General features: G+C 30.5%; 1 protein-coding gene across 1 annotated transcript in view; it reads left to right on the top strand.

Annotated features, from left to right (window-relative positions):
* The first annotated feature begins 694 nt into the window (after positions 1-694).
* The window catches only part of LOC108911601 (serine proteinase stubble), a 35945-nt gene continuing 13378 nt past the window's right edge, over positions 695-23261 (top strand). The window contains exons 1-3 of the mRNA XM_018716578.1: positions 695-851; positions 10222-10407; positions 21866-22043. Of these exons, the coding sequence (XP_018572094.1) occupies positions 773-851; positions 10222-10407; positions 21866-22043 (443 nt within the window). The 5' untranslated portion in view covers positions 695-772. The remainder of the gene's footprint in view (positions 852-10221; positions 10408-21865; positions 22044-23261) is intronic.

Here is a 23261-nt window from a genome sequence, read left to right as displayed (position 1 = left end):
TTGTCCTCAGAGCTTGCATGTGTCTGGATCCCAAAAAGAGTTACTAGTTTAAAACAAAAATATTTCAATGAAGAACTAGTAGAAATTCGAAAATGTATGTAGCTGGGGTGTCGACAACCTCATCAACATTTTTTTCGAGGAATTCTGGAACTACCGAAACTCTGTCGTAAAAACTGAAGATTAATATTGATATTTACTGTTTCTCTGCCAATTTGCCATTAATTAATATTAGCTATTTACTTTTAAACGACCTCTGTATGTAACTTTTTGTCATAAATATTCACTGAATATCATCGCAGGTAAAATTTTCTGCATTCCAGCTACAAAACTGACCTTGTTAGTTCCGAATTTAATGGTCTTTTATCGACCATAAACTTGTAGGTTTCTATTTTCCATTTTACGCGTCTTTTTTAAGTACTAACATCCACGGCCCTATAAAACACCCATTAGGTCTAATTGCTCTATCCGAAGAACCGCTAAAGCCCCAGCCGACAATTTTACCCATGGCGTCGGCAGAAAGAAGCTTTCACTCGCCGTAATTGCACCACTTACCCATCGGTGTCGGTTCCTCGTCTTCATTGCGACGACAGTTGGGCTGCCGATCTTGGAAAGTCACCTGTGTTCTGCACATGTGCTTCTGAAGGTAGTGCGGTGTGCGAACATGGCCATCTTCGTCGAGGGTGGCGTGCTGGTGACGGTGCTTGTGCTGGTGGTGGTCCTAGGGGTGCGCGACGTGAGGACGTTGCCTAACGAGAGGCAGGCGCATGAACTGATGCTGCTGGATAATCTGGGAAAGAGGGGTGGAGTGTCCGGAAGTGACCAGGAGACCATCGTGGAGATGTTAGGGAGAAGTAGGTCGTTTTTTTTTGGTAACCCTCACAAAATTTAAATACGGACTCTTTTCAATGATCCATAGTTCTTTTTCGTTTGTTTGAACTTTTCAATTATCTGATTTAACTTCAAACAAAAATGTTGATGTGGAGAATGGTTCTAATGCAGACTATATCATTGAAAATATTAAAAAAAAAAACCTATGTAAACAGTTATATGTATTTTCTTCTCCACGAGAATTGCGTTAAACAGTTATGTTATGACTAAGACTTTTAATACTTTCATTTAAAATACCTACAACAGAATTAATGAACAATTATTTTTGAAAGGATAATAAAGTTCGTTCTATCTAGTTATGATATGAAATATCTTAATAATTTGGAGGAGGTTATAGTACAAGTGATTTGTGATATACTTCCTTAATATACCATATTCCGAAAACGCTTAGTTTCCGATCTACAGGGTGTTAAAGTTTGAATAAAAAAATGCAAATTCTAAACGGCGGGTCATAAAACAGACAAGATACCTTTTCTCTTCAAAATTGAACAAGGAATTCAAAAATAATTTTTATTTTAAGAAAAATCAGTGGCGTACCAATTTTTTAATTAAAAATATCCAGAGACGTGCGCGCGCAACTGGTGAAACTGAAAACAACATTTTTATCGTAAAACGTGTATTGTTATAAACTGTCACAGCCTGTAAAATTTCATTAAAATATTCTGAGCGGTTTCCGCAATATTTTTAAATTTGCATTTTTTAACACCCTGTAGATCGGAAACTAAGCGTTTTTGGAATATGGTATATTTAGGAAATATATCACAAATCACTTGTACTATAACCGCGTGCAAGGAATGCATCGACTTACCAAACACCCTGTATATATTTGTATACACATATCTAAATACCATATATCTTACTGTGTACCAAGAGATCGATTACAAAAAATACAAAATTATTGCAACGATTCTTTAGATTTTTTAATTCATTTGTTTTTTATTACTCCTAATGTGAATTATAAAAATAACTGTTGGAATAAACAATAGTTCCGCGTTTAAAAAAAATTAAATTAAAAATACTTAATTTATGATGTTGTTTATATACATCATTAATAATTCAGACTTTGTTGTTTGTAAAAAAATATTTATTAACACTGTCATTCTATTCTATAAATATTTATTCAAAAAGGTAAAATCGAACCTGATGCACCATAAAACTGTTTGGATAATAATAAAATAGTTTGGATATTAGTTAATATGAATCCAAAATTTATATACAGGATGGTCCCGAGGTAAAAGTCCAAAAGTCATGGGTAGATTCCTGAAGCAAAAATATTGCGATTTAACCGAACTTACCTTAGTCCAAAAGTTGATAGTTAAGAAGATACAGAGAGTTAAATGTAAAATATTATTTTAGTTTTTTTCGTTTATTTCTTAATAAATGCAAATATCCACACAAAATTTTGGAGTTTATCCCGTTTATCCACTGTAACTTTTGGACTAAAGTAAGTTCAGTTAAATCGCAATATTTTTGCTTCGGGAATCTATCCATTAATTTTGGCCTATTACTTCGAGACCACCCTGTATATACTAGAACTTATATTATCTGCAACATTATTTCTTCAGGCTATCATTATTATTAATTGAATATCATAGTAGAATTGTTATATATTAATACGTTAAATCTTTATAAAGTAAATATTACAGATTTTAAAGTAAATAAATGTATTTTGATAACAGTTTCAAATGTGGGCTTTGTTTTGTACAACAAATATTATATCGGTATGAATCGAGAAAGAATGTACCATAAAATTTCAACTCAAATAAAGAATAATTTTTGCTATTTGTATTAGAAAGTAACAAGAAACTGTTAATTACATATTGTCTCAAAGATTTATTATTATCTTTATGGTCAATTTGTCGAGTTAATGACTGTCAGGAGAAATGGCATACATTTTAACACACAAATACTTTTAAATATTAGCACTTTTAATCTTAAAAGTAGAAACGTAATATTGGTATGACTTTTTTTGGAAGATCATGAGAGGAATTCGATAATTTATTTAACTGTTAGATTGAACTACTAAGAGTGGAAGATCAAAACGCTGAATTTTTTTCGTATTTTACAACTTGCTGTACTTTTGAACGATAAAAATTTGTGTAAATCTAAACTGTTATCGCAATTTTACTTCATAGTTTTCTTTTTCATGGGAGAAAGGTGTTCTAGACAAAGCCTTAACTTCTAAATTTATATCGAAAGACAGATATCTGAACTTGGTTGGAGTAATAGAAAGAATTCCTTTTAAGACGATTTTTTTCGGCACTCAGGCAAAACTTCCTCTATATAATAGTTTATTTAATATAGGTATTTTAAAAAATAATAAATATTTCTACATGTTGTAGCAGAAAGTCATATAAAATTTATATTCTCTCTGGTTGAGGAATATATAGATAGATTGTCTTATCACTGTTAACTTATAGAGTTGATTCTTACATTTATACTAGTGCTGGCAACTGAAATCGGTTTTTTGAATAGTCGGTTAACCGGTTTCGGATAATTCGGATTTTTATGAAATCCGAAAACCGGTTATTCGGTTATTCGATTCTTCAAATATCCGAAAACCGGTTATTCGGTTATTCGAATCTTCAAATATCCGATTATTCAAATAACCGATTATTCGATGATTTACTTCCTTTTTTTTAGACATCGATTTGTCCGATTGCAATTGACCATTTTTTTTTGGAGATCGATTTCTTCGTAAACAAATTTGACTTCCAGATTTTTGTAGACCTTTTTTTTTAAACAATTTCTCCGGGTTTGTTTTTGTGAAGCACCGATTTTCAGATATCCGGTTTTGGCGATTCAAGTAACGGGTTATTCGAATAACCGGTTTTAGCAACTATTCGACTAACCGGTTGTATCTGAAATCGGTTTTTACGGAACCCCGTTAACCGGTTTCACTTTTTTCCGGTTTTTGCCAGCACTAATTTATACAGGCAATTTATCCCTAATATTTATACCTTCTATTTACAAGTGGAAATAATAAAGAACAACTTTGAACACGAAGTCGTAGAACCGTAAATAACTGACATAATGGGAATAATTCAATAAGTTAACTAATTAATATGTAGGACGCTTTCTCTTACTTTGTTAAACCAGGTAGTTAGTACTAAGGGTAGAAACTTTACTGTTATTGTTAATAAATAGATTCATACTGGATACATAAATTTCCACGGTACATTCTCACTGCCCATCCTATAATACGAGCGCTATAAGAAAACGAAGAGTTTTCGTTTTTAAACGAGGATAGGTATCAAAATTGCTATTAATTAAATTGGTTATGTCACGTAAACTTCAGTTACTACCACAAGGACCCTGCTAGCCCTTAACATAAATATTAAACCCTTTAACAAATTTATACCACTGTAATATAAACCCTCATTATATGTTTGAAAAGTGCAATGAAAAACACTTGGGCCTCGAGAGGATTTGATTTTGCGCATTTAATACTAACTGCTAAATTCCAAATAATTTTACACAGGTATAAAAATATGGAATAAATTGTTTATTTTTATTCATTTCTTAGGACACATCATTTTGCATTTTAAAAAGATACTTTTTCATGTAGAAGAGGTGACTCTTCTACGTTCAATTTTTAGAGAGTGATAATCTGCTTTTTTAAACAGAACTCCTATAATAATACTTTATAAGGTGTAACGTTTACTCTGTCCAATATTTCTGGTGTTAAAGAGAGAATAAAACCAATTGTGTCGATATCAGCGGTCTAAATTTCCGAAAAATTTGGGAAAATTGAAAAAATTCTCTAAATATAATTGAAATTTTGTTAAAATTTAGGTTATAAAAGATTCAAATTTCTATGTTTGCAAATTTAAATAATACAGTATTACATAAAACATAACTTAAAAAAAAATAATCTGACCATTTCCGTTTTTAGATGAATGTAATTTAGAATGACAAAGGGTATACACCGTGTCCACTTAGTGCGCGTAAGTCCATAATATCTAGGTTAATAAAAGATATAACTTAATTTTTTTTCTACAGGGTTGACTACTTTCCCGAGCTGCACAAAATGAAAATATATTTGCATATACAGTGTGTTCAGTTTTTCCTGGGCAGGTACCAACTAAATTATTTTAAATGGAAACCTATATTTTTTATGGCATTATCGAAGTCTACGTGAAAAATTAACGGGACTCTGTGTTATGATCCCCATTAAAATATTGATAGTTTTCGAGATAATCGACTTTTCATTTTTTTTCATATGTTTCCTCACTTCTAGTAGTTAACATAATTATGATTGTATGACAACTAGAAATTATTTTTTTTCAGGAACTGTAGAGTGAATTGAAAAATCTCGATTTTTTCAAATAGAACACCCTGTGTTTTATGATTTCATTAGATGCCTTTCTGTAGACCCTACAATTTTTTAATAGCTTTCCCTATACATAAGTTGCGTAGTTTTTGCAAAAAAAAAAACATTTTTATGTAAAATACCGGATTTGCGCCCGTTCCTTTGTCGGGAATATAGACCGACTTACCCATTTAAAAAAAAACCACGCCTATTGAATGTGGTATTACAAATAGAGATTTAACAATTTGTAGAAACCCGGAAATATTGGGATAACTTTCTTAGTGCGAAAGCTGAAGAAACGCAAAAAAAGACACTTAAATGATTAAAACAGTTTTCCAGATATATTTTGCTTGAAATAAAATAGCATATTTTAATAAAATTGTTAAAAAGATCAGTACAGTTAAAGCACAGGTCAACAGAAGGTATTTTTTTGCAAATAGAATATTTTGTTAATGCTTACTGACTTACCATAATAGTCCGATAAAATCGTTTTTGGAACCGCTGTATACAAGTGTTAATGCATGTTATTTAGAAATCACTGTATCGCAGTTTTTACTAGCTTTTCCACCATACCACTGTTATTGTATTAATATGTCATTTCAATATAGTTTTTATTAGCATTAATCAATACACACACCACAGGCACATTGTTACAGTTAAAATAAAATAAATGATGTCACTTAAACATTTCTTCACTAGTAATTTTCACGATAAAAGTCACGCTTCCGTATTGAAAACTATTCATTTCTTTTATGTAGTAGATTTAACTCGAAGGCAGAGGTTTTGCAGTTTAACGATTTTAATTATAAAATGCCTATTATTGATACATCCTATCTACCTTTACAAAATCCTGTTCTTTGCAAACAAAATTGAAAGAAAAAATATATCAGTTCTTTGCAACTGAAAAAACATGAAAGCAAACTAAAAATTCGAGCTCCGAAAAACACATATTTTGCAAATTTACTTAAGGAAATATGTACAAAAAAATAACCCGTTGTATTTAGAAGGTATAAACCAAACTTTTGTTTTTTTAAATGGAACACGTGTTTGTCATTTTTTTAATTTTGCATTTTTTTTATTACAATGATATATACATATTATAACAGGGTGATCTGTTCATGTTTCAAAAAAAATTGTGTGCAAGTTCCTCATGGAAAAATAATAGGGGTAGTTTTTATTTATTTATTTATTTATTTACAGATTTGGCAACCCAACATATTGATAAACAATACAAGTTACAGGGTGCACTATAGATAAAATATAATAATAACAGTGTGTGTACAGAACTAAAATCAAATAAGAATAACAAGTTACAATAATGCAATATACATAGTAATACAATAAATAAGCAATCAATATTAATAAGAATAAGTAATTACCTAGTTTTGACATAATGATATGATTAAGGGCAAAAGAAACAAAAAACAAAGCACAACAAGAAAAAAGAGAAGATAAAAACCATTCAAGTAAAAACCAAGCAAGCTTGGCGTCTAACCGAGTTGAAGGAGAGGCTGAAAATGTCGATATGATTAAAAAACAAATTATAAATTTTTTGCAACATACTAAAAGGGGAGTTATTTGCAGCATTGGAGGCATATGCAGAGTGATAAAATAAATTTGAGGAGCGCGAAATATATTGTTTAACATTAAATGATAGTGAACTCAAAATGTAGCTGCAGTGAATTTTCCCGGTAAATAATTTATATAAAAAAAGAACATAAGCGATATGTCTTTTGGGTGATAATTTTAACAGTCTATAGTGCTGCAGATTCGAATCATAGCTTAGTGGTAGCAAGTGCCTATTAAATCGATAGTTTAAGTTATAGATAAACTTTTGTTGGACTTTTTCTAAACGTTCGATATATTTAAGATATTGAGGATTCCACACTAAAGTCGCAAACTCAAGATGAGATCGGACCATGGAATTATATAATAAGATTAAGGATCTGGGATCACGAAAGGATTTGGTTACACGTAAAATAAATCCAAGATTGCGCAAAGCCTTACGCACAACATTTTCAACATGAATTTCGAAGGACAGTTTAGAATCCACAGTGACACCCAGATCCCTAATGGAATCCACTTTTTGTAGCTGAGTATTGTTTATCTTATAACTAAAATGAATATTATTTCTTAGACGGGTGAATTTAATGAATTGACATTTATTCTTTAAGACATTAAGAACAATTTGTTAAAATTACAATAATTGGCGAAACGGTCGAGATCAGATTGAATATTCAGACAGTCAGCAATTGATGAAATTCTTGAAAATATTTTCAGATCGTCGGCATAAAGTGCATACTCAGAGTAGCGGAAAGAGGAGCCAATGTCATTAATAAACAAAGAAAAGAGCAAAAGTCCCAAATGAGAACCCTGCGGTATACCTGACGTAACGTGAACAAAATTTGACGTAAGAGTTATTGATAGACACACATTGGCGCCTATTAGTTAAATAGGATTTTATCCATCTTAATAGATTTCCATGTATACCGATATTCTCCAACTTTACGAACAATGTAGGATGGTGTACTTTATCAAAGAAAAGTTCCTCGGTAATAATAGCCTCAAATATCTTAGCAGGTATCGATAGTAATGAAATTGGGCGATAATTAGTTACATCACTCTTACATCCTTCTTTATAAACGGGCACAACACGAGCCTCTTTCCAGGTGCTAGGAAACACACCTTCAGACAGTGACTTATTGAAAATTAAGTAAAGAGGTATTAAGAGCGATGTTTTGCAAGAATTCACAAATATTTCCGGCAGGCCGTCTGGACCCGCACCCTTACTGATGCCAAGTTTATTTAGACGCTTCTCAATTGCAGATGTACTTATATAATCAATTATGCACGTTAAGGGATGTACCATAGATTTTATAACATTAGAGGATGTAGAAGAGGGTTCATAAACACTACCAAAATAAGAAGAGAAAGCGTTGGTGATATTCTCATCATCAGAAAAAACGTTTCCATTAAATGACATTGTATTGGGTAATTTATTATTTTGCCTTTTATTTGCTACAAAATACCAAAATGACTTGCAATTGCTTTTTATGTTATTTTCAGTGTTAGCGACATAATCGCGATAATCCTTCTTAATAGCGAGTCTTACGGCTTTTCTAGCGTTAGAAAAATGTACATAATCCAAATTATTTTGAAACTTTTTCCAACGCCGATGAGTTCACGTAAAGTTTTTTTCTTAGGCGCCCTGTTTTCGAGATACAATGTGTTGAAGTTGGCTTTCCAAATGGTTTTCCTTAATTATCTTTAAATCGGCTAAAGATACAAATGTCAAAATTTGTACACGAGTAAACATCAACTGTGCGTTAAGAATAATGTGCAAACGGTTTCTTTCTGAAAAGCAGTGTCGCCGATACAGGTAATTGGAGGGGTACAATCGGAAAAAAAATAAAAGTAAAAATTTATTATATTTCTAAACGGTTCTGTAAAGTTCTGTAAACTCTAAAGCATACTACAAAAAAAGGTATGCTTGTCGAAATGAAGTTGCATAGAAGAAAATGGGGGACAATTTCAGTATTTACTGTACAGTAGTATTTCGAGTTTGCACATTTATTTAATTAATTACCATAATCTCTTCATTTACATTTTTAAATGTTAGTTTACAAATAACTGAAACTTAAAATAAATTTAATTTTTTTTTTAGTTAATAAAATGTTTTACAATTTAACTGTTTCATGTGATACGTAAGAAATTAAATTATAGTCTTAAATGCAAATACTGTTGGTAGCTAAATGTCTTCAGCTCATTCAATGGTAAGGTCTTCTTTCAATTTAATATTTTGTTAATGTACTTCTTCCGCTTTATGTGAGCAAAAAAATGCAACGTAATTTTTCTCGAAAATGGTACATGCTACCGAAAGAAACACATTATTCTTAACGCACAGTTGATGTTTACTCATGTACAAATTTTGACATTTTTATCTTTAGCCTATTTAAAGAAAATTAAGGAAAACCAATTGGAAAGTAACAACTTCAACACACTGTATCTCGAAAACAAGGCGTTTAAGAAAAAAACTTTATATGAACTACCCCTATTATTTTCCCATGAGGAAATTGCACACAAGTTTTTTTGAAACATGAACGGGACACCCTGTATATTTGCAATGACAATACTTTAGTTTAATTACTGATCCTGCACATAGCCAAGATTGCCAAACAGATTATTAGTTTTATCTATTGAGAACAAAAGTACCTTAACATAAAATGTGTTACCTTCATCCTGATCTAGATAAATGATAGTTATTCCAAATAAGTTTCCTTAATATGCCGTGTTAACAGTATTAACTTCGTTTAATATTTTTTCTCTTAGGTCATACAAATTATCATGTCAGTGCTGTTCTGTTTCAGAACCCTCCATAGAAAAACTACATGGAGATAAATTCGGAACTTCTTCCGGATTATAAAATTATTTCTTTATAAGAAAACTTAAAGTTAAAAAAAAATCCTTTGTTTGGAAAGCGATGAAAATTTAAAACACTTTTTACAATATAGAATTTTTTTTCTTAATAAAATATTTAAATATCTCTTTAACAAGGTTAATAGTGGAAAAGCATAAATACCTATTCACTAGGTTCATTTTTTAAACTTTATCCATTGTAGAGGTTTGGCAAATAAACCAAAATATTTATGCAAACAGTCAAAGCAAGTATATGACATATATGTAAGTTTGCTTTATATCATTGAAATATAACAGTCAAGTAATAATTCAATGAAATCGCAAGAAAATTTGCTAATACTTTGGTTCTTTTTTCCTGAAAACAGAAAAAAAAGAATACATGGTTGTAGAATGTTAATGAATGACCATGTACATAGAAATAACTAATATCCTTTTTGTCTATAGAAACGTGTTGATCTAAATTTGCTTACTCTGTGATCTTTCAGTGATATCCTGTATAACTTCATTAAAATAGAAACAGTTTGCAACGTTTAAGTAACGATCAGACAAGACTTGAATAAATCTGGTGTAATTATGCGAAGTAAAATATATTCAATTTTTTTTAGTGATTCCGCAGTCCTGCCGCTTTCGAGGTGTCAAGTACGAGTGCGGACTGAGCATAAGCTGCGTGTTGGGGGGCGGCCGACCTCTAGACCTTTGCTCCGGAGGGATGATCTGGGCGTGCTGTGTCGACAGAGAGACGTCCCATACACCTACTCACCGTCCTGACGTAGGTGTCCTCAATAATGCTAGTAAGTTTTTAGCCGGTTGCAATATAAAGCCCGACGGGCTTTGTTGTATCAGGAAATTATTCGCGTTTAATTCTAGACAGAATATGATCCCCAGGGAATACTTAATTGCAGTTCATACTGCACCCATGCCAATATTATATGAAATCATCAGTTTGTAACAAATTTTAGATTTTCTCTGCTTAACTGGATATTAACTCCATCTGTGGAAAAATATTTAAAAGCAGATTTAATAAACTTTTCTTCCGAAAACATCAGTTGGAAACTGCTTTTGTAAACAGGTGGTAAATATAACACAGCCACACAAAAAAAAGTCCAAACCCAAGAGAGCCACGTATCATTTTTCCGAACGAATTCGATGTCTGAACACGATCCTATAGTAAAAATTCAGATTTTTTCTTAAATTTTGGCCAAATATATTTGTTCCATAGTAGATATTTTGGCCAGTTTTTACCCAAATAGTGGATTTCCTGAGAAATATTGAGGTCATGTGCAAATTTTACTAAAGGCGACACAAAATACTACGAAAATGATATTAGACCATATTTGTCGAAATATGCCACTTATTGGATGTGAGAGGGGACAAGCTAATTTTTGCTGGAATACCTTCAGTACAACTCACACAATATAAGTGTAGATCCCTAGATCTGGGCGAGGTCCGGAATATTTTCAAAATTGCAAAAATGTTTAAAAAAATTTTAAAAATACCTACCTATTTTATCTGAGTTTTTTACTTATATCTTGGAACCTATGCATTTTGGAAGAATATTAAAGAAGAAAAAGTTTTAGAATTGAATTTTGCACAATATACTGTAAGTTAAAAATGTTTAAATTTATTACCGAAGTTACAAAAAAGCAATAATTGATGAAAAAAAGGCAAAATAATCAAGTTTTTTGGATAATTTTCTTAAAATATTTTAATTGCTCCTTTTTTGAAAAATATTTAAAAAAAATTCGAATTTTCAAAATGTTGCAGTTCAAATAAAGCATCTAGATACTTGAGAAAATTTTTTCACATAGAAAAATTTAAATCGGTTGATTAGGACGGCCACAGTAAATTTTTAAAGTTAATACTCTTTTTTTATTTTTAAACAATTAGATTACATTTATCAGTTTGCAATTTAGTTTCTTTTCAAAAATTATAATTTGGGTAAATTTCACTAATGGCATCGAGTTCAGCGTCACAAAATACTACGAAAATAATATTTGGACAAAATTTAGGAAAAAAATAGCCCACATTTGTACCAGTTTCACCCAAAAATTCCAGTTTTCTTCGAAATTTGTCTTGAAGTTATGAATTTTGACTACAGGATCGTGTTCAGCGCATCGAATTCCTTCGGAAATGATATGTGAGTCTCTTGGGTTTGAATGTATAAATAGACAGAAAATCGCATATTGATATTTTATTTAACTTTTTTTTTGCTATATTCTAGAAACAAAATAGGCCTGTCGATTTAATTAAAATAATTGTATACTGCCAGTTATAATTAAAAATACAGTTAATTAATTGCAAATTAATATAAACACGAATATTTCTAATAAAAATATTTCAAAAATTTGTTAGTTTTTTTGTGTGACAAAGTAATTTTTATGAAAAAAAAACTACTAAATCATTGATTTACATCATAATCTAACTTTAATGTAAACATTAATCTGTCATCAAAAATACTCACTGATGTGTATACACTAGTAGGTAATTTGACATAAAATTGTTTGTAGTAGTTTTGAAAAATATGATGTTTTGAGAAACTCATAGAAAAAAAGAAAAAAACATGTAATATCCAAGTTATAAAATACAACAAATGCCAATTTTATGATTTTAAAATTTTTAAATAATTGTTATTAATAACAGTTATTAGTATTTAGTTATTAATTTTTTAGACAACTAAATCCTTGAGATCCTTGGACTACTGCAGCAGAAAATTATCTAATGTAATAAGGATGAAAATATCTATTAAAATAAAAAAACAGATACAGTTAAAATATTGGTTGAGGAGTGTGAAATTTCAAAGATAAAGAACTACATTAATTAAAGAAAATTATTCGTAAAAGATGTTTATCATTTGACTTACATATATTTTTTACTTCATTCCGCTAAATATACATTTTATATTTTTAAAAATATCTCAAAACGGTTCTCTTCCATCAACGCTCGAGAGAAAAAATACGCTTTATTTATAATCTGTCTTGATGGACTAGTTATTCAATAAACTATTTCTCCTCTCCTCATTTTCACATTAATTAAATATATATTTACATCAAAGTAATAGTTTTGCAACTGGTAGTTTTTCTGTGGGAAAAATTAAATAATTATTTCAGTTACGATATTAATCTTCACACAGGTATTAAGTATACGAAATACTTAGTAGGGCAGCATATCATAAAAATGTTACAGCTCAGGTACACTGATTTTCACATTTTTACTACGTAATACTAGATATTAATAAATATAACCAAAATAATGATATTATTTGTTATATTTTAAAAATTATTAAATACGTTTTTCTAATTCTTAGTAACTGATATACTTGTATAAATATTTATAGTACAGTGTGTTTCCCTGAATTTTGCACAAAACATTTGAAGAAATATAACAAAGTCATGTCATATATCATTTTTATTACTATGTAAATGTTTATATTTAAAGTTCTTGCTAGTGGATTTGGCAAAGTTAAATAAATTAAATATGTGAAATAATTTGTATAAAAGTAAATTCTATTTGTTGCTGCCCATTTCAAAATCGATTTATCTCAAAAACCGTTTATTTTAAAGAAATAAATGAATGAATAAAAATAACATTTTCTGTTTAATGACATAACAAAATTTAAAAAAAATATTGGTTGGGTCCATTCGTTTATGGATACACTGCAATAATAAAAGGCCGGTTTTAACATTAAATCGTAGAACCCTATTTATACCACATTTCGTCAAAATTTTATTAAAATGTACAAGGTGGTTTTAAAGTTAAAATCCAAAACGTAAATCTGTGAGTACCCCATTAGGGTCCATATTTTTCTTAGGAGGAATATTTTACGAAGTTCTAATATTACTATATCCCTCCCGAGAAATGAGTGAATGCCCTGCAGACGAGGTGCAAAATATAGAGAAACACAAGTACAAAACTATTATGTACCTTACATATATGCAGAATGTAAATCGACTTAAATATTGATGCACAGAGTTATTAAAATATTTATAAATCTTTCTGGTTTTTAATTATGTACTTTATTAAGAATTAAGAAGTGAAATATTTTCATAGAATTTTATTTGCAAATTTAATTTTTCCTCTGTCTTATTTTGGATTAACAAAAATGTAATAAATAAGAATACATATTTTATATGAATATTTTTCCATTAAATTTTAGATAGTAATATCAAAATCATTTTACATAATAATTTCTTGTAGTTTTATACAATTTTGTGTCGAATCTATGTAGCTTATCTCCTTGAGGCATTATTCTCATGTATTTTTAACTCAAAATGTAAACTTGTAATTTTCAAAACAAAATCAACTCTTAAATCAGAAACGTATTACTTTCATTTGTTTGCGGGAGCCATATTATTTTTTTTACATTTCAACCACTCTGTCCCTTTATACGAATATTTCCCTGTTTCTAATAGTCTCCGCGAAACTTCCGATTCTCATCTAAAATAGGTTGTACAGGTGATTTATGTGTTCTCTTTTTCTCGTCATTTACTTCCCTGATATTAAAATATTTCAAGGGACAAAATGTAGATTTATGTAAAAGTCTTCTAAAATCAGAAAAATAATTACCACCAATTAATTTGTCCAAAGAACCTATTAATTATTGAAAAACACAATGTTTATCTTTTGCAAAACATAATGTAGGATCACTTTAGAAAGTAATGATGAGAATAATCGAGATATGGTAATCGAATTAGTCGAAATCCTCGAAAACTATTTTTGTATCATTCTCCTTAAACTTCCCTATAGTAATATTAATGCTAACAAATGTATTTTATATTTGAAGTACTTATTACAAAAGCTTCCATTATTTTGTACTTACATTCTCTTATTGAATTTAAAATATGTAGTATAATTGTGGGTTCATATTCGCTGCGGACTAACAATAAGAGCAATAGATAATCTACAGAATTCCAAGTTGAATTCTCTTGTGCAGAAAATACGGTCTCAAATGCTTCCTTGTGAAAACTATTATGCAGTATTGTCCGAATAGTTAGAAAACATTTTATTTTTAAAATTAAAGTTAAAAATGTATGTATTTATGTTTTTGGAGAGCTCATACAAAATGAACATAATGCTGTAAGAAATGTTCAAGTAAAAACTATACATCATCTTATTTTACCGTTTTCAGTCATTCTGAATTTTTTCGAAACAGGAAAATTCTTAAATATGTCTGCTTATTACAAACAACTGACGAATAGTCGACATGAAATGTTAGTTTGTTCTAATTGTTAAAAGAGAATTTTCAGTGATAATATTCCATCTTTAATGTTAGAATATAATTAGCAATGCACCTCTTTGCATACATGATTATTAGGTGAAAATTGAGAAGGACTTATTTTTCGTTAAAAATTGTCCATTATCTGCACTGGCTGTTTTCCACGGTCATAGATATTTGGGAAGAATTTTACATTAAAAATTTGTAACACTTTTTGAAACATGTCACACAGGCTTAAGCAAGAAACATCTGACTTATTTTACGTTACGTTATATAGACCAACTTGTTACAAATACTGATTATTTACTAGTACAGGGTGATTCACTATATTTTGATCCCCCTTTGAACTTGTTTGTTTTAAGTTATAAATAAATGTGAAATATAAAAGTTGCACGATTATTTATGTATTTTTCGAAAATGATAATTAAAAAACAATTGAAGTCCAAACAAAATTGCGGGATTTATTTTTAAGTCACGGTTTTGTTATTTGTTTTTTCTGATCGAATATTGTGACTCCGCAGGACTTTTTACACATCTCAACATTTTATCTCATTTAAATATCTTAACTGCAAAAAAGCAAATTGCAATAAAAAGAGAATTATGAACAACTCCATATTATTGAATTTATAAATATATATGGCCTCATTTTAACATAGTCATATATCGTTTCCTTTTTATTGATCTCAGCTAAAACCAGTAGTTAATTGAAACCAAACACTGCAATCCTATCCCTGTACATTCAACATAATGTAAAGCAAATTGTAACCATCTTGCTAATTAGTTCCAAAAGATATAGGTATACTTTCAGCATTACTAACACTAATAACCTTGTTAACTAACACAAATTAGACACATACCATCTAGTAAGCTATTACACGCCGGAGCCTGATGATGATCCGGACAGCAACAGCATCGATAAGCCTCCCTACAGGCCGCCGCATCACCACCACCATCCCCAACAGAGCAACAGGCCGAGCTTCTACGATTCCGATGATCACGAGAGGCCGCTGGCCACCGACCCGCCTAACCACAGTGGTAAAATTAACAACTAACGCTTTGTTAAACTTCCTCTCGCTTGCCAAATAAGTAAATGGAACTTAGTCTTGAAAATGAAACGCAGAAAAGAATATGAAAAATTAAATGATTTGAAGAAACTCTGTTATTTGCTTTTATTGCAAAAATAATTGTCACAATGGTGTCAAGAAAATATGACACCGACAATTTGAAAATTAAACATTTTTATTTAGGCCAATGAAAGGAATTTAAATATATCAGAGTTCCATTTGCTTGAATTGGAACTTACAACTACAATATTTATATGATAATTTGTATATAATTTTTATAAATGTTTAACTTTGGGACTACATAATGTTCCCTGTATTCATTGAACTGGCTATACTATTACACAAAAATTAAAAGGCCTCTATATTTCGCGTGTGGCGTCATTTTTGCAGTAATAGATGTATAAATATTTACAAATTGTTGCTTTTCATTATAAAGCTTTACCTGATCCTGACTATTTCACCCTATTTTTGAGGAGATTTTAGCGTTTTAATAAAAAATTACCTGGTAAATCGGTTTTTGGGCTGGGGAATCGAATTCACAAAATGTCTGTGTTTATCTCTCTGGTACAGAACTTTTTTTTTGTGGGGCTATGTAGTTAAAAAAAATGAAAAAATGAAAAATGTTTTTCTCTGTGGACACACATTAAACAGAATTACTCTCTCATTATTTATTTATTGTTTTGGAACTAACTAAAACGCACTATATAACATTTGGCACAATGCTTTCATTTTTTAAAATTATTCTGTTCATAATTTTATATGTTAGTTTTGCAAATATAATTTTATTATTTTAATACAGTTTCAGTTGACTCATTTCTAAAGTAAATAATAAAACTATTAAATTATTAAATTATTAAAGTATAACAAGTATTTGAAAATATAATTTTATTCGTTTTACTTATTTCTTTCTGAAACAAAGGGTTATTGTTTAATGGCAAATAAATATAGATCTGATACATTTTCTGTTCAAATTATATCGGTCAAAAATATTTTTATCCAAGACTGTACGCTTAAGGATGTTCAAGCTATAAAAAAACACATTAATATGTCCCGGTTGGCCGAGTTCAGCTTGGGCAATTAAACTTCTTTAGGTCTACTTCTAACTTAATTATGGCATTAGGAAGTAAATGAAAGTGGAAACGTACATAACGATGTCGGGCACTAGGACCTTTTCTTCCAGAAAATAGAAAACATTTGACGCTACTGGCAAATAAGCAGTTCCTAAAACTGATTTATTTAATTCTATTATTATATTATTATCTTAGTTTTATTTTATTTGTAACATAAAGTTCATACTTTAAGATTAATTTAAGGAATTGAATATATTTTATTCAAATTAGAGGACAGTTCTGAAAATTGAAGTACCTAATTTATAAATTTACGTATTATTTCAACTTTTTCTTAATAAATTTATTGAAATTTTAATGGTGGACAAATTAAGAAAAAAATACACTACTTTGGGAGATAAAAGAATTGCATCTAAAAATGGATACAAAGAAAGAATACAAAGAACGATAATGTAAAAATCCGTACTTGTTTGTGTTTTATTAAAATGCTTTGAAATGTAATTTTCAAGAGTATTTATTAAAAAAAAAACTTGAAACACAGGCATACGTTTTGAACATTTTTGCTCCCATATACGTTTGTACCTCGCAGTCAGCGAAAAAATTAGAGGGAACATTGGTCATAATGACTACTATCACTATTTAACCTGAAATTAAACCTTGAACATATCTAAGAATTAGTTTTTCCGTTTTGAATTTAATTTGTTATGTCAAAATGTCATAATGACATTTCGCACAACTTTTCCACTCTTTCCATTTAGATAATCTGAAAATCTCAGTATCTGCTAAGTACTTTGCTCCAACTTAATATCTAACAATTTCTCTTATGGAGTTTTTCTCGTACACGCTATTGTAGACGAAATTTACGGAACATAAACGCCAAGCTCCCACCCACTCGTGACCATAATTTAATAAATGGAAACAAAAGAAAGCGGGCGTAAGGGAAAATTCGGGTTCAACGCCCTGAAAGGTTAATTAGGCCCGTTATATACTTGGGGCTTGTAACAACGGTATTCAATTAAGTAGATGGTGAAAATGACGCGGATAACTTCCTTTACTTTCATTAATATCAATTTTGTGGGCTGCTTTACTTCTACTTCTCGCGAAACCCTATGCCTACTACTATCTCAAAGTAAAGTTGGTGGTTGTTCCCTTGGAATTCTGTTAAAGATGAAGATGTTAATAAATTAGACTATCATAAATGATTGTAATGTTTTTTCTCAATTATTTTGATAATGCAACTAAGAAAATATTGTCTTATTCCATTTTTATCTTTGATTTCCAAGAGGTGATTGATTCTAAGTAACATTCACTCCTATAGTTCTGATATTTCCTATTTATGTAGCCCTTAGTACATAAAGGAGTACATTATATATTATTTTTTAAGGATAAATCTGTCTTTTTATAAAGGCTGTTTCAGAAAGACCTCCCGTAAATACAGGGGGCGATAGTACGTCTAAAAATAAGATTTTTAGTCTTATGACCTAAAAGCCTATCTCTTCAAGTTTTCGAAATATTATAGTGACAAAATAAAATTTTTGAAATGGAATTTTTGCGAAAATTTCCAAACAGTACGAAATATTTTTATGAAAGGTGGTATTCCGGGATTTTTAAGGACGCCAAATACGCTGGTCTAATTATTTTTTGGATATTTCAGAGAGGGCGCTAGTATTCCATAAAAGTAATGGTATTTTTTAATATCTTGAAAGCGAATTTAAGCAAAACTTAGTATGACATGAATAGGTAGTTTGTCGCAATATGAGTATACACCGTGTCCACCTATACTCCGCGGTCGAAATTATAAAGAGTGACTAAGACATAATATAAAAACACTATTACCATAATGCGTATAAAATATAAAATGATTTTTATATGGTTCAATATTATTTATCTTTGTGTCGCTCGCTACGCACATCGATAGAATCTATAATCGTCTAGAGACCGAGTTACACTGAACGTCGATCTATATTCTATCTCTGTCTTTTGCACTTGGTAGGGAATAGGGAAATGCTTTTTCAGTGGGTGTAAACGGACTTGATTTAACCCGTCCTGAGAAACGTCATAGCATAAGCGTAGACGAGGGGTCTAATTCCAGGGCTATAATAAATTTATAAATTAAAAAAAACACATTTGGGACGTTTTAAAATGCTGTAATAATTAAAATGGATCAATGTGCCTGTTATAGCAAACCGTAAAAAATATTAGATGTTATGTTTTATTATATTTTTTCATTATTTTCTATATCTTGTTGCCTTTTACGCAGACACGCCAATGGATTTTCGTTCCCGGCATGCTTCATCCTCCTTACTAGTCCAAAAGCTAGGGATGAAAAAAAAATAATTTCTAGCTCTCATATAACCATAATTATGTCAACTACTAGAAGTGACGAAAAAAAAATTAAAAGTCGATTATCTCGAAAACTACCAATATTTTAATAGGGATCATAACACAAAGTCCCGTTAATTTTTCACGTAGAATTCGATAATGCCATAAAAACTATAGGTTTCTATTAAAAAAAATTAAGTTGGTACCTGCCCAGGAAAAACTGAACACCCTGTATATGCAAATATATTTTCATTTTGTGCAGCTCGGAAAAGTAGGCAACTCTGTAGAAAAAAATTAAGTTATATATTTTATTAACCTAGATATTGGACTTACGCGCACTAGGTGGACACGGTGTATAGTGGAGGAGATATGGGTAGGCGGTTTTATTAAATCGACATATAATTTGTTACAACCCTGAAAAAAATGAAACCTGGTACTATTTTTGAATGTAATATTCTAACCTGGACAATAATTGTCTCTTGGAGCTTTCATATATTTGCTTCTGTTTTATGACAAATTAAGTTTATTTAATTTCTCCTCGTAAAATATATGTAGGCTGTTTTAACCCCTATGGATTATTCCATTTGGCGCAATTAAACAAAAAGTATACTTTTTACTCTTTATTAAGGTATTAAGCTAATTCAAACAAATCCCATCAAACGAAGTCAAACAACATTCTGCGATACCAGAAATCTAGGTATGTAAAAGACATCAAACCTCACAGACCAGACTGCTAAATATTGGTTCTGCCGAAAACAACTAGTCTATGGGCTACATGCCCAAACTATTATTGAATTACACCACACTAGTATTGACGTTTGTAGTTTTGTACACCCTTTCCATTTTGTATTTTGGATTAGTCGACTTTATTTCGGAAAGTGTAATTTAAGTTTCATTCAAAATTGTTTTAACTCAAACAGTGTACATTGTAAGTGAAGCCATTTGTATTTAGGAAGATTTTATAATTTGTAAAATGTACATCAGAAAAATATTTAAAATGAATTATGCAATACAGTTGTGTTCCTGTATGGGTGGATGTATATTACCGCTATGAAAATGTTTAATCGAATATTGGAAACATCATTTTGGCTTATAATTAAATCTTTACAAAATATGTAATTTTGGTTGAAAATGTAATAATATGTATATTTGTACAGTAATATATGGTATTTAGGCACAGTAACAACTGATTGGATATTTTAAATAAATACATATAGCAGATGTTAATATAGAAGGTACGCAGTAGTTATATATTATTTAACTAAACTAAACCCAACCTGATCTAACTTAACCTAATCGGATCATCATTTGGAAAAGCAAACATCTATACTAAACATAATGTAATCGTTACTGAAAGTATATTATTTCTACTGTGCATCTAGCATTTTTTTTAGCAGGGTGTTTGGAAAATATTTTATCTATTTAAATACCCCCTAAAACATTTGACATAGATTGATGAATTATAGGCAAACATTTCCAGAGTTGAGCACAATTCTGCTAACTGTGGTGGAGATACTGGAGATACCATCACCAAGCATTCTTAAATTTCAACGCTACTGAATATTTGTAAACTGAATTAGAACTGAGGGTTGCTTTTGCTGTACAGCAAGAATAAAACGCTCTCTCAACGGTAATAACAAAGAATTTTATTGAAAACTAATGTATAGAAAACTTGTATAGGAAAAGACGTGTTGACGGGGTGAGTGTTCGTAGGAGAGTCTCTGTGTGTGGAGTCGGCCGTAGGTATATCGCTGGCAGAAGTCCCTGGTCCTTGGCGCCACTCTGCCGGGGTCGTCTTCCGGGAACCCAGTGATGCGTCCGGCGCCGTTCTTGATGTAATGCTTAAAAATGGGTCACTTGCGAACATGTGTACCCAGAGAACATTTAATTCCAGATGGTATAATATCTTCCATTTCCGTCGAAAAACGAACCATTTTCGAGAGATTATTTTAAAATTTAAATTGAGACTTCGAAAAAACTAGTTGTATCACCAAAATAAAATAGATTTTTTTTTTGGTAAAAATCAATTTTAATGAAAATATAATCCAAAATAATTTACAATTTTTTAAGAGATTTAAAATCCCTAAGCAATTTTTTTTGGGATTTTCATAAGTACATTATATTAAAAATTTAATTTGTTTTTACAACTCTTTTTTTTGCGATACAAATACTTCTGAAGTTATTTTTGATTTTCAACTATTTCAGTGGCGCCGCAATTTTGGGATTCTTAGTGACATTATCTCCCAACATCTCCGCTACTAGCAGACATATTTGTGTCATTGCCCCAATTTTTATGTACAATAAGTAAATGTAATATTTTTTAATTCTCAATACTCTATTCTTCGAAATTGAAAATGTCTTTCTCCGAAAGCAAATATAATTCCCCTTACGCAAATTTTAGTAAAATAATTATCTTCCAAATAAGACTTTCAGTATCTTACGTACACATACCACTATTTCTTTATATTTCAGCACCGGAAAGTTGGTTTCAGCACCGCAAATCCTTCCTTTCTAATTCTGAGAGCACAATGGCACATGGGGTCAGAATCCGTCACGACTTATATTAACTTTTGCCTCATTTCAGGTTGCGGTGAGTTCCACACTAGGATGAACAGAATAGTCGGAGGACATTCTACAGGATTCGCATCACATCCGTGGCAAGTTGCTCTAATCAAAACGGGATTTCTGACTAAGAAATTGGCATGCGGCGGAGCGCTACTGAATGAGAGGTGGATCGTCACAGCGGCGCATTGCGTGGCCACGTAAGTTAAAAATTAATAACAACAGTACAAGTAGTGATGCTCTTTCCAACCCAGTTTTACACAAAAATATTTTTTGTATAACGTTTATATATTACGTGTCTATTTGTTGTGATGAATATCTTTTCTCGACGACTGTCATAAAATATTGATACTTCAATACTGCTTTCTAGACGTCAAGAAAACACTTTAGTTAAGTGGTACAAAACTAAAAATTGACATTTATAATGTTACGTGTCAAAAACACTTTTAACACTAGTGTAAAAAAACTGTTAAAACTAGTGTTAAAAATAAAATGCTATATATTATATAGTAATAAGCATTCTTCTCTAGATAATAGAAAGTTATATTGATAAATTTAGAAAGAATATATCAATTATTTAGAAACATTAATACATATTTTTATCGGAACAGTTATAAATTATTTATTTAGAAACAATAGTATTAATATTACAACCCGAACAGTAACTTATGTTAATTCCCTGAGAAGTTATTACGGAGGTATTCAGTTTAACTGCAATACTATCGACGACGTCATCTGATGACGCTTATGTCAAGGTAGAAGGCTTCTCTAAAGCAATTGCGGCTTTAGAAGAGGTACTGGTACAGGGAAGAATTCTCTCAGCAATTTTTGTTTTATTTGTAGCAGAATCCTTGATGCAACGACTGATCATTTCCATCCACCATGCCGTTTTATTGTAATCTTCGGAAACAATGTCCAGTAAACTGCTTCGGATCTAGCAATTTAAAAAATTCGACAATTTTAGTAGGAATCCTCCCAAAAGTATTTATCCCAACAGGTTGAACAGTACATTTGTCGTTAACGTAATTTAGAACAATGCTGGCCTTAATATTGAATATTTATGGTAATAATTCATGTAGCTTCCAATGATACAAAAACTTCGACGAACGTTGGTTTTAATCTCCAAAATATGAATCAATAAGGAGTTTTCTGATTTTTCAATATCATTCGATGTTAATTTACAACGCTCCTCACGACGGCATGTTCATAATAAACTAAAAATTGATGCAACTTCTATCATTAGATATGTGGTGTCTGGAGCTTCATTAAAAAATGTATTAATTTTTGTTATTAATGTTGGTATTAATAAAAATTTTCGATTTTTTGACCGATATCCTACACTTTTCCGTTTTAAGACGCGTTTTTTTAAGTTCACGTTTTTTTTTAAGCATTATTTGATGCAGTTGGTTATGAAATCT

The sequence above is a fragment of the Anoplophora glabripennis genome, unplaced genomic scaffold (genome assembly GCF_000390285.2).
Source record: "Anoplophora glabripennis isolate ALB-LARVAE unplaced genomic scaffold, Agla_2.0 scaffold364, whole genome shotgun sequence".
Classification (NCBI taxonomy): domain Eukaryota; kingdom Metazoa; phylum Arthropoda; class Insecta; order Coleoptera; family Cerambycidae; genus Anoplophora; species Anoplophora glabripennis.
The sequence above is the reverse complement of the archived record's forward strand: the minus strand, read 5'-3'. Positions and strand labels throughout refer to the sequence as shown.